This window comes from Styela clava, chromosome 13 (assembly GCF_964204865.1).
Source record: "Styela clava chromosome 13, kaStyClav1.hap1.2, whole genome shotgun sequence".
Taxonomy (NCBI): domain Eukaryota; kingdom Metazoa; phylum Chordata; class Ascidiacea; order Stolidobranchia; family Styelidae; genus Styela; species Styela clava.
Genome location: NC_135262.1, coordinates 6,180,986 through 6,197,264, shown reverse-complemented (window position 1 = coordinate 6,197,264; position 16,279 = coordinate 6,180,986). Strand labels below are relative to the sequence as shown.

Below are 16,279 nucleotides of genomic sequence, written 5' to 3'. Positions count from 1 at the left end.
CAGCCTCGATCTAGCAATATGCTTTGGTCGCGTGATTGTTGCATAGTATAAATGCAATTGAACCAATCTATCACATCTACTTTCAATTCCGTATATTAAAAAACACTTAAACTGTCCATGACCAATCATTCTCCCTGACCCAACCTGATATCCCCAACACCGTATTGATTTGCATAAAAGTGCAATTTCAACGACTCATTTTGAAAACCCTTTCGTCAAGTCGACTCGTGCATATCAATTATGCAACTGAATATGTGCTTCCCCTGGAATGCTTGAGCCATTTTGGATCGTTACATTACCCACTGCTTATTGCGTTACACTTGACAAATATGCTGTTCAGTCGATTCAAGAATTACTGTATGTTTTTTTCACACTACTTTTTGCAATATCATCTCATTTCTACATATTATGAGTTGAATGTAAAACATGGAAACTACAGAATTCACAACTAGGCAATTTTTTTAGAAACAGATACGAGTAACAGCGTCACAGTTTATGAATTTTTCTAGTTTCGTCTAACCAACAAAATTGACGAGAGCTTTAACAATCATTCCATGGTTTTTTTTGTTCCACGTTTTTTGTTTGGTTTTTTCTCTTCATAAAGACCATTTAACTTTGCTTGCAAAGAACCTATGAACTGTTGGTATGAGACGTAACTATTTTTATTGCCACCATCTGCGATGTAAAGCGGTATTTCTTCGTTTTCAGCCTCTTGCATTAAAATTTGACGTAAATCTTCGTGATATTTTTTCAATTTCTTTTCCACAATATATCCGCTCTGTAAAAGCTGAATTTGACGATGATATTATTTTATATTATTGTTTACTTTATATATATATTGAATATTTTGTACTCCCGTAGTATGTGTAACAGGTCAGGGTTAAGCCATAATTTTATTCCGATTTTCCTTATTTTAGTTCTATTACGAGTTCGGAGACTGTATGTGTTAGCCAAGTGAATATACTTCCTGCCCATAGGCTTCATTCCCTTTACACAACATGATGTAAAATAGGCGAAAAAAATTAGTTGCATCCATATTTGTAAACACACTTCTGAAGCGCCAGATATTTTGAATAGGAAATTATCTGCAACATGGCTTTTCGACAGGTTCTAAGTTTTGAACCACTCTAGTATTGACTGAATAATATACAACGATAGAAATTGCTCACCTGATCCATGCTAGAGTGGTATTGTTTAATCAATTTCATTTCCAGTTCGGTTTTTGACAGTTCGTAATGAACCTGCAAGAAGAAAAAACATTTGTATCATAAAAATTTAAATAGTATTATTCAAGATCAAATTAAATGTGTATCACAGGCTTGTTTTTTATATCGAACTCGCTCATCTCTTTGAGATGTTAGTTATCGGTTCATTTATATGTTAAACTAAATATGATATAGTATTACGCAGTAATTCAGTCATGTTCATTCACGAGGACATTGAAGTTTTATATCCATCTCACAAGATAGCGATCATAATTACTTCCAAATGTATGGATACTCTATAGCAGGGGTGTGCAAAGTGCGGTCCGCGGGCCTGAAAGACGAAGACTTGAAAATGGATATCGAATTGCTAGCACTTCCATTGAAGCAAATTTGGATGGAAGTAGTCGAGGAAAGAATCCAGCAGCAAATATTTTCTTGAATTCGTTTAAATTCGGTGTAAAAATAAATTTGAACAACAGTTTTCATAAATTTATACGTTTTGACTCTCATTTCCGCAAGGACCCCTAATGACATAAGGTCATAATAACAAAAAGACACTATTTTGTGTCTGCAACTAATAGAGAGCCTATGTTAAATGGAGGTGCGGCCCGCGATTTTACCCAGTTTATTCTGGCCCGCCTGCAAAAAAGGTTGCACACCCCTGCTCTATAGAATGTCACATACGCGATTTCTTTCGTTTTCCTTTCTTAGTAACTCCCATTTTGAGTCCAAACTACGAATCAAGTCGATACGATGTCGCTCTACAATATTTCTTTGTTCATCGTCTTTCGTTCTTTCGTTGAATTTTTCAGTCAATTTTGATTTTGCCTTTTGCACCATAGCGTTCAAAGCTACGGGTCCGATGAAAAGACCATTAATCTGAAAAAATTGAATTTCAACATTATGAAACCAAGTCACTACCAGTGTACCACTACCGATTACCAGTCCATGTCAGGTATGGGATTAATTAGTCTGTTATTTGATTTCAGATACATGGACTTGAGTACCTGAATTTGTCAAAAAAGAATCATCCCTGCATTGAAAGTTGCAGAATCCCTGTGTAGTCATCACGGATCCCATGCGTGTGCTCTTATCTCAATTTTATTTAGCTTTTCAGTCATATCTTTGAACTGTTTATTTGCATTCGGCGACAAATGTATTCGAAATACTGTGTATCTAGTTAGAGTTTATATTCAGTGCCAGATCAAGAAATGACCACCAGTACAGTCAGAAACAGCTAGAATAAATATTAAGTTCTACAAAGTTACCGAGACATCAGATAATGCTTAAAATACGAGAAACGGCTGAACACTGAAACTTGTGGCGTAGAATATAGTGGATAAATGGAGGGTTACTCTAAGAGAGTACTTTAATCTTGTGATATCAGAAAAATATGTGCAAAAAAGGCGATAAGCTACTTTTCAGGTGAGCTTTGGTCTGGTTCCTATTTCTAATGATCAGATACATATTTCATAGCGAAAGGTGTAGTGTGCACGGTTTAGTTCCCTCTCTCTCGCTGATGTTATACACTTTGACGATTTTTTTTTATCTCAGACGGCAAGTTCTTTTCGGCTCGCTCTTTCTTTAATTGGCCCCTCTCTGTAACTCAAACTTTGCTTTTCTTATGACTGATTGCGCGGACTGATCGCTAATTTTTTAGATCTCTCCGGCCTCCCTTCCTCCCTGGTATTTCATAAAGTATTTGCATTTGATTATTTTTTATGCCTGATTGATTAGCTCTTGCGAGCTTTGCCAATTCCTTCTTTTAGTGCAGGTCCCTAGTGCAGGCAGGTCTCGCTGATGTTTTTCACCCTCACTCACTTTTGCCTCATGCGGCAATTCCATCCGACCCTCTGCTCTTTCCTTTACTCCTTCCTATATTGTTTAAAGAGTCGTCTTTCTCCGGCTTCCTTCCCTCCCCCGCGCCATGTTGCAGCTGTCTACTTCTGGTGGCCGCTAGATCAGAATCTTACTTAATTAACGAAGTCACGCTTGGCAGCCGACGTCGAGACTACCCCGAGAGAATTACATTGAACATACTGCGTTTATTCGAAGCAGGTGTAGTCATGCCCGTGATATCCCGTTTTAAATTTTTGGTGCATTTTAGTTCTTTCATTTTTTTCAAAAAAATGCGTCACTACGAGACGCAAACGATAATTCAAAGGAGTGAATTTGCAAACCACATTTCTGACTGTGAACGGAGGAATACTTAGACTGCATGATGGTTTATCAACTTGTGCCTACTGACCGTCTGATCTCTGGGGGGGTTGTCAAAGATGCGATAGTGGTGGGGGGAGTTGGTGATTTTGCAAAACCTGTTTTTTGTTCGGCAGCTGGTGCATCGTGCACTTAATAACTTTACTCTACGTACGTTCGCAGGTTTGACTCTTGTGTGCGTCATAACATGCGAATGGATTTCACGCCAAGGTAGTCCGCGTGGCCTAGGGGAATTAATTGGTCAGGCAAGTACCCGGCAATTTTTGAGTAGGTAGAACCGTGGATCTGGATTCTTTTATTTCCGACCACTTGGTGGAAAAGGGGTTTTCAGCCGTGACACTCTTGCTATCACGAAATCGCCTTTCCATCAGTAAACGAGGTGATTTGAGATTGTGTCCGACGAAAATGCCACCAAATATTGAAAAACTCGCTGAAGACCACCCAGCTCATCCATCTCATTGAAAAAACACTATGAACTATGATAATTTTTCATTTGGTCTGTAATATATACAATTAAGTTCTGTAGGGGGAGATGGTACAAAAAAGTTTGGAAACCACTGACCTATAGTATATCTTTCACAAAATTGACTCCCCCTAAGAGTTGCTGGTTGCGACCCTGGTGTCAATAGTTCAAAACTTTGGGGTTTGGCGCAATCCCCCGAGTTATAAAAGGGTCCTGATGACTCGAAAATGTTACGAATCACTGATGTAGGAGTTGACGCTAAATCAGGGCTTCCGAACCTTTATTTTTTGATGCAAGACCTCCGCTTTTCTGAACCTATGCGATTTTTCAAAATCGTGAGATTTTTACGTTGCTCTAGTTTCAATAGTTGTGTTTTGAATCAAAAGCACAAAATTTACATTAGATATACCGGTACTTCGTGTGTAAAATTCTGATATTCTTTGTAACCCCAAAACTTCGTTGCTGCGTCTCACACGTGGTGTCGCGACCCCAGTTTGGGAAGCTCTGCGCTAAATCGAGTTCTTATCAATTGTCTCCATCGGTACGCACTTGGCTTGAGAAACTAAATATGATCTTCACTTGTAACCCGATTATGTTGCTTTGTATGTTATGTCTCCAACGTTTGGTTTGGAAGAAGAAATTAGTGTAAACTGGACATTCAGACAATTACAAGTAATATCAGGCAAAGGCCTACTGTTATCTGCATTGTTTATGTTTTGTGATCACGCGTCAGAAGCGTGATGGGCTTGAGGCGATCCAGGGTTGACCTGGAGTAACGGGACCAATTAAAAACGTTTGGTTACAAATCATTATTGTTTTCGGTCTTTTTCGCGCGGGAAGCTACATGCGACAACGCTTCAGTAGCAATTGTACAAGGTGGGGTGCGGTCGATTTTGTCGTAGGCTTGTTCCAGAATCTTACACCAACTCTTTAGTAAGCTCGGACTAATATTCAGGTGAGCTAAATAAAAACAAGTGTTTGTACTGCTGTTATATTGTTTTCCCTTTGAATTATACAAGTATAAAAAAAAAAAATTTCGGTTTATCGAATTCTGTTGCTTACTATATAAATTTGTATTGTTGTCTCACCTATTGCTTTGATGGCGGACACCGGAGCGTAGTATGTGTACCAGGTTAGGCTTAGGCTATAATTTTAGGTACAAATACTACGGGAGTCACTTGGTTAGTCCTTGGTTACTCTTAATAGAACTAAAATATGGAAAATTGGGATAAAATTACGGCCTAACTCTAACCTGGTACACTTGCTACGTTCCCGTGTCCGCCATCTTGGTTCACATACATCGGGAGTACCGGCTTTTCTGTGTATCTAACCGCCAATAAATATTTTTTTGCTCGTTCTAAATAGCTATTTGTATACCCGGGAATTGACTTAGTATACACTTGGGTATATGTTATAACTGGTTGAATATCACCTCTCTAAAATATCAAAATAATTGAAATCTGTTAAATCTGCGACAAATTTTTTTTTATTTTTTATATTGAGTATAAGCTTATTTTAATTGAAACCGGAAAATTGCATTTCTTCGTTCCCCATTTTTGCCAGTTTCAAATGCCGATGCGCTCTCATTATTTTTTGTGCCAAAGCCCGTTAGAACCAGACCATGGGTTTGGCGTCAAAATGGTAGCAAAGTATTTGTGATTTCGACAAGTAAGACGACAAGTTGCGTCACGAGTTGTCGCAGTCTTCGCGATGCTTAAAATATAAAATTTCAATCTGATCCTTGTGAAAAAATTGCGATTTATCGGCCGTTTGTTCGGTTTTTATCCTTTTGGTAATATGTGCCGCCCGCCAAGACTTGCAACCCTTTAGTTTGGCCCGTGGCCGACGAAAGGCTGCCGTTCCCCGAACTAGAGAAATGACGAATGGATGTGGTGTAATGAGTACGGCGCTGTCTATAGTAGCATTTCTTAACCCGGGTTCGATTGAACCCTTGGCCTTTGGTGGAGCTATTCTAGGGGTTCGTTGAAGATCCTTTATAAGACGCCATGAAGTCTTTTCATTACCCAGATTTTTATATTTATGTAAACTTTACTATACTACAACTTTCACGTTTAGCTATTTAATTTGGTATTTGTGATTAGGCATAAAAGAAGTTTCAGTTAAAATTATTTAAATATTTAATTATTTTATTGCAGCAATTAACAATCTTTCACTCTTTTTGCGCCGCCATCCAAAGTCGCCCATGGTAGGAGCCAGGAATTTTTAAAGGGGGGTTCTGAAATTGTCGCTTCGGAAGTATGTGTACCAAAATGACGCACAATCTGAATTCTAACCTGGTACACATACTATGATCAGGTTGTGCGCCATCTTGGTAGACATACTTCGGGAGCACCCTGAAATTTGTAATTGACAAGTTTGACTGTAACAAGTGGTCTGGCCGGAGACCGCAAAACGCGAGTTTCTAAGAGAACTGATGTTCTAAAAATTGCTATGTGTGATACTGATTGTTTCTAGAAATCGAAACTGAATATGTCAGGATTTGCCAGGAATAAAGGAATCAAATGGGAATTGCGGACTGAATGGATGTTTCGCCGAGCATCGACTTCCTGGTTTACTTCATGACATTGGCCAATCAGCAAGATGTAAAAAGTGACTTAGTTTCGCATCCGCTCAGACACTTTTCTCGCTCAGACAGATTTTCCGGCGAGTCGTAAACATTACCTCGTTTTGCGTTTTTGAAATCTATTCGTTAGTTTCTAGTTGTGTTCCGGATATTTAAATATATATCAAATAATTCAATGATCACTTTGTCCTCTTACGAATTTCAGTTTAATTGCAGTAATCAAAAAGTAGTGTAGAAATAGCTGTTATGGACTAGGCTAAAATTCTCTACCTGTACTTTGGAAAAACAGATTGTTGAATGTTATGAATAAGAAAAATGGTTTGAAACAAAAATACCCCATTTTACAGGGGTCAACTGGCAAAACCACTCTTAAAATAAGCACAGAAACTTTTTCACTGGTGAAGTATGGAAAGAATTTCACGAGGGTCAAAGGTCGGAGAAAAGTCCAAAAATCGCTTTATTCGGTCACAATCGTGGTGCTTTTACTTGACTGCATCCGGAGACGGAGCCATAAAGTTTTATGCGCTTATTCGGCGCGTGGAAGTTGCGCCCATTAGTCGTCGTTTTTTACACATTCCAAAAGGGGGGGGGGGGAAGGGGGTTTCGACCCGCAGAACCCGCAGGTAGGCTATAACTGCCATACCCTAGAGACGCCACTGATTATTAATTTGAGAATGAAATAAAAATACATTTATTTTCAGCTTCCTAGAACACTGCTTGAAAGTTGGCAAGACAGTACATCATTTCATCAGAAGAAATTTGTCATTGTCATTTGTCTGGTATTCATCAGTGATTGAGATGGAGGCCTATCGAGTCTGAAGAGCTGAAGAGCAAAGCAAGCATGTAATCGAATTCTCTTGATTATTGCAATTTAATTTGCATATTTAGGTTCAATCTAGGGATCTTTTGTACTAATCCTCCCGTTAAAATCAAAACACCCCTGCTAGCGTTCAAAGTAACAAATTAAATATGATAATTGTAATTATCTGGATATGGTTAGGGTTGAGAAGGCAAATTGCGCTGCATTTTAAAATCGTTATTTACCCATACTTATAAATATTGATTTATTTTAAAACTCGGCGGAGGTGTTTTTATAAAGTCTCACATTTTTGCATTAGTGTCCAGTGTTCTCTACGAAAGATTCCAATCTAAAACACTTAAACAGTGTCTTTTAATCTTTTACAATGTGTTACATCTTTTCCATTTTTATTTTCTACGTATATACCTCGCAAATAATAAAGGTTATTTAATGATATAAAGTGGAAAAAAGTTGTTTAGTGAAGTCATGACAGTGGTCTTACTCTGGTCACAAGATATTATGTGTGCTAAATTACCAAAAAAGTAAAAATTGACATTGATTTGCTATATTGACTATAGCTTGTGCTCAGAAATTTCCGAATAACGTAACCGCATACTTTTCTGTATATCTGTACGTCAACAATTATTTTTTGCCTATTATGGTTTCACTCGCTCGTGTAATTCATGTCGCTAAATTTGTGGCCTGAACAGACAAACACTTTATGGATTTGGTGAGTCCCGTTGTTGAACGGCACCTCAACGCGTTCGAAAAAACATAACGGGCCGGGAAATATATTTGAATCAGGTTTATAGCTGTAGTGTACCATCGTATACCAATTGGTATTTGTATACCAGGGATATGACTAATTAAACATTTAGCTATTATTGTATACTGGGTTGAATATCACTGCACTAAAAGATCATTCCAAATAGGTAATATTTGTAATTTTTGGCTAAATCTGCAACAAATTATCTTTTTTATCTATAAAGTATAAGCTTATCATATAGCAGCAAAATTGCATTTATTCGTTCCTCTTTTTGCCAGTTTGAGCACCAATGCGCGCAAATAATTTTTATGACAAAGTCTGTTAGCACCACACCATTTTCATTCCGTATAATCGCGCCATGGATTTAAATATTCTGCCCCCGACAAAACCGTTATTCAGCGTTAAAAAATGTAGTAATAATCATTCCGAACAACCCAATAACTGTAGCAATAACCAGTGAATATGATGTAATGAATACGACACTGTCTATAGCGGGGTTACTTAACTTGGTTTCGATTGAACCCTTGGGTAGCGACACTGTCTATAGCGGGGTTACTTAGCCTGGGTTCGATTGAACCCCTGTAGAGCTATTCCAGGCTTTCGACGAAGGCCATATGAAATAAATTTACGCCATGAACTCTTTCCAACTCTAACTCTGACATGACCCTATCTGACCGCTGGGTTCAACCTGGCCTTCTTGATGTTGCCACAACCAATTTAAATTTTGATGTTCCGACTAAAATAGCTCAAAAAAATTGTGATTACGATTAAATTTAGTTTTGGCACGAGGCTTCTGGTTTCTACTCGCTCATGTATTTCATTTTGCAAAATTCGTGGCCATGGATAGACAAACAGTTTGAGATAATGAGTCCCGATGTATAGAAAGTGACATGTGCGCGTTAAAAAACACAAAACTGGCCGAGATATGTATTCGAATCAGGCTATAGCTATATACCTTCGTATGCCAATTGTTATATGCAGTCGTGAGCTGTAGCCAGCGTTCCGGTTGTTGGACATTTTCATGCATTTGCGTTTCTGTTGTTGAAATGAAATTATGGTACAAAAAGTCTAGTTTCTCTAGTAAACTTAGTTATTAATTTATGTTTTGTTGCATCATAATTCGTAATTCTTTTTACATCACATCACGCAAATAATTAGTACAGCAGTAACGTGTAATAGATGTTTCCCCGACCTTTGACCCCCTGGAAATTCATCCCATACTCCCATTCTAATAATAACATTTGTATTGAATTACTATGAATATTCTTGTAATTTTACACCGACATATTTCAGATAATTTATTCATATTTGCAGTTCTTCGGCTCTATCTTGGGGCAGACAAAACATCCTGTAAATGTCTGCGTCGTATTGTAAATATATTACATTTTTGCGAATTTGGGGCGTTCCGGTTGTTACGATTTATCAAGCTCATTACTGGTTGTATGTATACCCGGAATCTGACTTGGTATACACTTGGGTATGTAGCATACCCGGTTTGATTCACTGCACTAAAAGATCATTCCAAATAAGTAATAAATATAATTTGTCAGGAAATCCTTTTTGTTTTGTATATTGAGTATGAGTTTGGAAAATAGTCACTAAATAGGCCGTAAGCATGATTTTAGATACATCTAGCATCGTTGTTTGTAATAAAGTTTGTAAATTATTAAGTAAAATAGTTAGGTGATAGAATACGCGAGGAATCACAAGAACGACTTTGCAATTGATAACGACTAATGAAGCTACTTGCTCATCTGGCAAGACAAAAACATCTCAATGCTTATAAATATGAGAAATGCCGACATAGTTTAGTTGTTTATGTTTACAGATACGTGTAATTGAGGTTTGCTCGTAATGAGATCAAAACGTGACTCCAATTTGGTAGGCTACATGGTATTCGCAATACCGCATTCAAGTGATTATCTGTCAGTCTGGGCCAAAGTTTTGATTTGTCAAAGCTCATAATTGTGGTGAGAAATTTACTTTTCATATCAGGACAAATGACATCCAAAACTTGCAGAATACTCGTAAATTCGCGGAAAAATCTCAACATATGAAAGCGTTCCGCCATGCATTGTTCAAATAATCTCACCCTGAAGTACACTTGCCAACGTTGTTTTCTATCGCTATGTAATCTTGTTGGGTTGTTCAAGATAAATTTTTGGCTGTAGAATTTCCTGATCGCTAATATACCCTCAAAATTAGGCCAAATTCACTACAAGGGCAAATTTTAACCCAGACTCGGAATCCGTTTATTTCATACCTGATCCACAAGTCATTACTCAAGCATTCAAACGAAACTCTATCAGTGTTTCACAAACATTTTGATCCGCGCCCCTTTTTTTTTGTAATTTGTCTCGCGCTCCACCTCAACATAACTATAACAAATAGTAAGGCGAAATTATGTTTTATTCCAAAAACACGATGAAAATACGGTGATAGGACGTAAGTATACAAATAAAAAAAATGTAAATATCTAAAATAAGGCGGGCAAGATCAAATCCCAACATATTTATACTTTTAATTAAGCTTAACGCACCCTCAGACAATTGTATACGCCCCCCTCGTGGGATGATCCCCACTGGTCTGCTTACGATCAGCAACTATTCCTATTGAAGACCGATATCTAACTTTATTTTATCATGCAGGTTCTGTCCGGATTACGGAACAATCTGATTGCAGCGACAACGGATCTCACAAATCATCTGTCTGTCTGTAAGTATTTTTATTATTGTGCGTAGAAGGCAATGGAATCCGCTATGATATTGAAATTGAAATGGTTCATTACCGATGTGATCGTTTCTTTTGAGCAGATCTTGTGTACCTGTAGAATTAGTGCAAATTTTCCATTGTTGGGCGAAGTACTAAAACCAATTTACGGGTCATCCGATTCAGTCAATGGTGCCTGGTGGATAGATCATGACGAGTCCACAAGTTATTATTTCATTTAGAGACTGATAAATGGGCTGCCAAAGTCCCGTCATTGACTCGATGTAGTGATATTGGTGAGCTAATATTCCAGTAAACAAAGTTTCAGTTTTTTCCCTCGTCTATTGCTGCTGCTAAATATTATATTCTGCAACCACGGAAATAAATTTATATATTTATACTGTTGCCATATGCAGCTCCGAGTACACAAGTTAGCTGTTAAATTTTTAACTACTCAAGTCGCCTGGTCTGGAGTCTGAAATCGTTATTTCTGATGTTATTGAACACGAAATAGACATACGTATCGTCTTGTTATTAGGTTGTTGTTGTTGTTGGTGTGAAAATATCGCATTTTTCTACTAACTACTGGACCAATTGCTTGGAAAGTTTCAGTAATTAAAGTATGAACTTAATTTAAATTAAATTAATTCAAAAAGCTGGAGAGTAATTACTTCTATTTATTTCAAAAATTTCTGTGTACTGTGTGTGATTCATTTGTGCGATGCCGTTGACGTCACCAAAATTAGATGACATCATGTCCCCAAGATTGAAGTTGCCCACATTGTGGAGGTTCCGCTTGAGCGTTAACAATCTAGTGGTCAAACAGTACCGGTAGTCTACTGTGATAGATTGCATACCCTCACTTCTTCTATTGGCTTTCGTGTCCATATATTTGAGCATCGCTCTCATGTTGTATAAGTTAAACTAATTTTATATGTATTTCTAACATTTTGAATAATCAAAATCTACTCTCATCTGCAGTGTCCTGTCTTGCGTTGAATCTGTTCTTACATGTCAGTTGCGTTCTGGATTGAAAGGTCAAAGAAGAGATTGACAACACGGCGACAGAAATAAATGGCTTGATAGTCCTTCATAAGTATATAAAATGGAATATTTTAATTTTTCCTTGACGATTCTTTTACCATGGTTTGTCGGATATCAACGCCTACCCCACCTGTGGCGTATCTGCGTGGAAGTTGAAAATGCGCCTCCTTGATCGTTTACTGAATTTTTTAACGACCCTTTGTTGCTTTGAGATACTTTTAATTATTACTATAAAGTAAGTTGTGTTATCAAAATCAGGTTTCGCCTGTTGTACGCTCTTATCCAAATGGCGCCCATGGCAGGGGGCAAGAGCAGTGGCCCACACACAGCTAGCTAGCTTTGCTAGTCCGATTTAAATGTGACAAATACTGTAACCAGTTCGTACAAACGGACGAAAAGCTTTTCTCTATTGCTTCGTGACTCTATCGCTTTGTGATGTCACAAAATATGTTCCAGAATCCCCTAGTTTTGTTAAAATACCTATCTGGTAATTTTCTTACATAACATAGACATGCGCTGGACGCGCCTTTTCAGACGTATTGGCAAATTTTCTGCCAAATTTGGCTATAAAAGAGTTTGAAATCTTGTAACAATAGTAAGTTTAGCTTCATAATATTAGATTTTTTTGGGAGCCATATGCCGTCACGAAAAGAGCCATATATGGCTCGCGAGCCATGGGTTCCCTACCACTGACCTAGGGTATGAAATGGCAATGTTGAAACCGAAAAATTCTGGTTCTTCCAAAATAGTAGTCTGTTTGGTATCAATGGCCTCTTGTGCAGAGCAACTCACAAAATATAATAACTTATTCTCATTTTCAGGCATGTTTGTAATGGTTCAATCTTTACGGAGAGATCTGGGAGTTAATTCCTCGACATATTCGATGTATACTCAGCTACATTTGGTCTTGTTTCTGTTGCACTTTTTGAAACAATTGCACTTGCTGGGGTCTACAAACTCGAGGAGTGAGTGCTCTATACTTTGTTTTCATTTTTGTATTGAACCTTTTCAGTGCAAGACTTCATTTAATAGGTTACTGTATTAACTCTTTTTTGAGATTTACTATGAATCTGATTGTCGTACCATCTGTTTTATATATTTTTTGTTCTATATTTGTTTTTTGCTCATGTTTATTTGTTTTTGTTATTTTATATGGACGGCAGCGATCCGGGTTAATAAATGAATTGAATTAAGCCAAGGTGCACAACTGTTATTCATACAGAGGGGGCAGATACAAATAGCTGAGTGAAACCACAGGCCGCAACTTTATTAGACACAGTCTTTCTAATCAATCATGTTTTTCATTGTGCAAGGATGCCTAGTTGCGTAGGACTTAACTAAATTGTCATCACAAATTAAAATCTTACATCCACCACATCACTGTAAAAGGTGTAATGAATTGGGCAGGCAATGCCGAACCAGAAAGAATCCAGTCCTTCAAACTAGAACAAATCTTTATGAAGCAGTGGCAGCTTGTGTGGAGCCTTGTTCAAAGTAATACTCAAAACGAGTATAAACATGTCATGTAAAACATTGTTTTGACAAATAACTTATTTATTTATTCTTTTTCAGCAAGCTTCGAAAATGACACAGAGAGAATGATTCATTCAAACCTGGATTGTATTGGAAAATATCATGAAATATGCCTGCCCAAATATTATGGTCGTTATCCTGATTGCAAGCTCCCGTGGACATCTTTCTAGCTACTACGCTTGGAACAAAGACACTGGCTCGAAAGACGAGTTAACTTTATTATTGTAATATCGATACAAAGCTTGAAGTTCTATGTTTCGTTATTTGCGGGTCTTGTAAATTTTGGAATTTTCAACCCGGAATGGATTGGTGTGATATCTTACGGGAGAAATAAAAGAACGGAACAGAATGATAATGATTTTTCTCGCCCTCCAGAATTCTACATTTATAATTTGTGTATATTATGGAATATTTGAATAACATATCTATCTATTTTGGAATTTTAACTTCGTTATAGTCTAAAATGTTGAAGTGTAAAATAGCGGCATCAGCTCTTTACTCAAATGACATTATTCTGGCCATTCACACATCATCGATTTCTGGTGAGATTGGCATTTTCATCTACCTCCATTAGTTATGCTTAACCCTTTCCATGCGATTTTTATTAAATAATCGTATTTGCTACGCCGATTACTCGTTTAATGAGCATATAATTTAATTATAATTGAGCAAATGGCAACAAAACACAGAAAAGTTGATGCTATGTGGAAAGGGTTCAATGGCGCTGCAAATATTCAAATGGAATTTTATGAGATGCAATGAGGAAGTAAATCTATATTCTATTCGAGATATGTATCACTGCTTGGTATTTACTTTTTAGAAATATGTGCGGCCCGCCAATGACTTGCAACCTTGGCCTGCGAGCGACAAACGGTTGCCGACCCCTGCTTTGAGACAATAAGTTCCCGTCCAATTATGGCCTATCAAATGAAGCCATTTTACCTTGAAGCAATGTTTCCCAGTTTTCAATGTTGATACTCAAAAATACACATTACCTCAAACTAAAAAGTGCAAAAATAAATTATATATTTATAGGGAAAAATATGTGAAGTATTAAAATTTTTGCTATTTTGTTTGCCTTGTAATTTATTAGATTTGAAAATGTACTTTAAACTGATTGTTTGTAAAGGAATCTGTAAATAAATTGGGAAAAGAAATTTCTGAGTGTTTTTGTTAAATTATGACGTCACTTAAACGCTAATTCCGCAGAAATACACTTTTAATGTTTTACACTGGTATTATCATGTTTCAAGCCTCCATATGCCACAATGTGAGGCCCAGGAGCGAAATAAGATTATTATGTGAGAGAGGAAGAGGTTGAGACGACAAGCCTTCTAATTGAGTAATTATTTTCCAATTAGTAAGCTTGAGCTTTACACTTTCCCAAGTCCCTCCGCCATTATTAGACCAGAACAGGAGTATATTAGGAACATGTCGCCAAGTTAGGATTTCTTATATATTTACCGCTATCTAACTAACAGCCAATCATAAGCGTATTTCAAGTCACGTGATCGGCGCAGAACCCCATCTGCCATGTTACAGCCATGCGCAGACAGACATCATAGCAGGAAATTCAACTTCCTTACCGGAAGTTCCTAATTGCCATGCGCACGAAAATACTTAATTCCCATTGGCTGATTCAAAATTTCTCAACCTGCGCAGTAAATTACCGGTCATGTACTTGCCATGCGCAAGATTTTTGAAAAAATGACCGTTGCCAGATATATTTTGAACGGTCTGATTCAGAATCAGACCGTTCAAAAACGAAATTCTGAAATCTGACAACCGTCAAAAACGATGAATTTCCGCGCATGGCAAGTGCATGTCCGTTTTGGTCCTGCGCAGGTCACGTGATCGTAGCATTTTCTGATTGGCCGATTTTCGTCCAATTGAAATATTTCTTTATTCTATTAGGGTTTAATGACCCCGCCTTTGTTACTATAGAGATAATGAGAGAACTGCTAGAGTTGGGAGGAACCCTCAGTTAGGTTACATGAGCTACGCTTTCTACTGAGATTGAAACACTTAAATTACCGCCTACTAGTATGTCATTTAAGTTACTCTAACTTACTTTTGGTGAACTTTGCTGGGCCATTTGCAAGACAGTTATGCACACATTTTTAATTGAGTTGAAACCTGCTATCTAGGATTGCGGCAATAAATGTGTTTACGCATTGGACGGCACTGTGTTGCCTTGGGGTTGAAGATAGCTTCGATTTCCATCAAACCACCTCACGCAAGGTGCAATGAACAGGGTAGGCCTTAAAGATTCTAGTGCATCTAAAAATGGAAGCTTTTTACATATGGATCAACTTCTTCTCGTACCAAGCGTTTTAGGAGTGATATCACCTTTGAAAAACTGTTTTCGTGAATCTTAAAAACTCAATCCCATTTCTGCTCTCTTATATATCCGAGTGAAAACTGTCTCATTTACTTATTTATTATTTAGGGCTTATAAGACAGTGCCATAATTTATAGGTTTTTAAAATGTTCCATAAGGAGCCCCTTGGGTTTGTTAGAGAAACCTAGAGGCTTCGCGAGCTTTTCATTTACTTATTAAAATACTGAATATAGCTAAAAACAAGGCAGATGTTGGAGGACTTTATTGATTTGTTTTCTCAACTATGAAGATCCTTCGAGGTTGGCGATGCATTAATAAATAAAGCCGTTTGTTCGCTGTATGGAGAGGATATGAAGAATGTGAAGTATACCAGGGCACGTCTTTTCAAAACTGACAAACATGTGTATTATACTCTTCTGAAGGCAAATTTCCAGGCAGGACTTAATCACTGTTGCCGAGGACCAAAGCCAATTATTCCCCCAGCTATTGGCCATGGATGGGCTAGATATTGAATTCAATAAATATTATTTATCAGTTTTTTCCAGATATCTGTTAATAACGAAAGTCCTGTTTCTATAAATAATATTACCTTTTTCAAACACACAATCACATAAACTG

At 37.4% G+C, this 16,279-nt stretch overlaps 1 protein-coding gene and 1 long non-coding RNA gene across 3 annotated transcripts; one reads left to right on the top strand and one right to left on the bottom strand.

The window, feature by feature from the left end:
• Positions 1 to 547: 547 nt before the first annotated feature.
• LOC120332745 (uncharacterized) lies at positions 548 to 3,050 on the bottom strand. The gene is made up of 4 exons (XM_078119408.1): positions 3,027 to 3,050; positions 1,890 to 2,084; positions 1,170 to 1,241; positions 548 to 787 (listed from the first exon to the last, which is right to left on the bottom strand). Exons 1-4 carry the CDS (start codon positions 3,048 to 3,050, stop codon positions 548 to 550), a joined length of 531 nt encoding a protein of 176 aa, XP_077975534.1.
• Positions 3,051 to 4,312: 1,262 nt separating this feature from the next.
• Positions 4,313 to 14,477, top strand: LOC120333284 (uncharacterized). 2 transcript variants are annotated; one of them, XR_013480000.1, is made up of 6 exons: positions 4,313 to 4,840; positions 7,171 to 7,308; positions 10,683 to 10,749; positions 11,762 to 12,022; positions 12,609 to 12,752; positions 13,360 to 14,477. It is a non-coding gene; the product is annotated as an uncharacterized LOC120333284 (long non-coding RNA). The 2 variants fall into 2 exon arrangements; XR_013480001.1 differs by having other exon boundaries at positions 4,319 to 4,840; positions 11,762 to 11,839.
• Positions 14,478 to 16,279: the final 1,802 nt, after the last annotated feature.

Excerpts from the sequence above, each read along its gene's own strand:
- LOC120332745 (XM_078119408.1), bottom strand. The coding sequence starts at position 3,050 with ATGGAATTGCCGCATGAGGCAAAA. Across the intron at positions 2,085-3,026 it reads AATTGCCGCATGAGGCAAAA|ATTAATGGTCTTTTCATCGG; the intron begins GTGAGTGAGGGT and ends CAATTTTTTCAG. Across the intron at positions 788-1,169 it reads ACCACTCTAGCATGGATCAG|CTTTTACAGAGCGGATATAT; the intron begins GTGAGCAATTTC and ends CGTCAAATTCAG.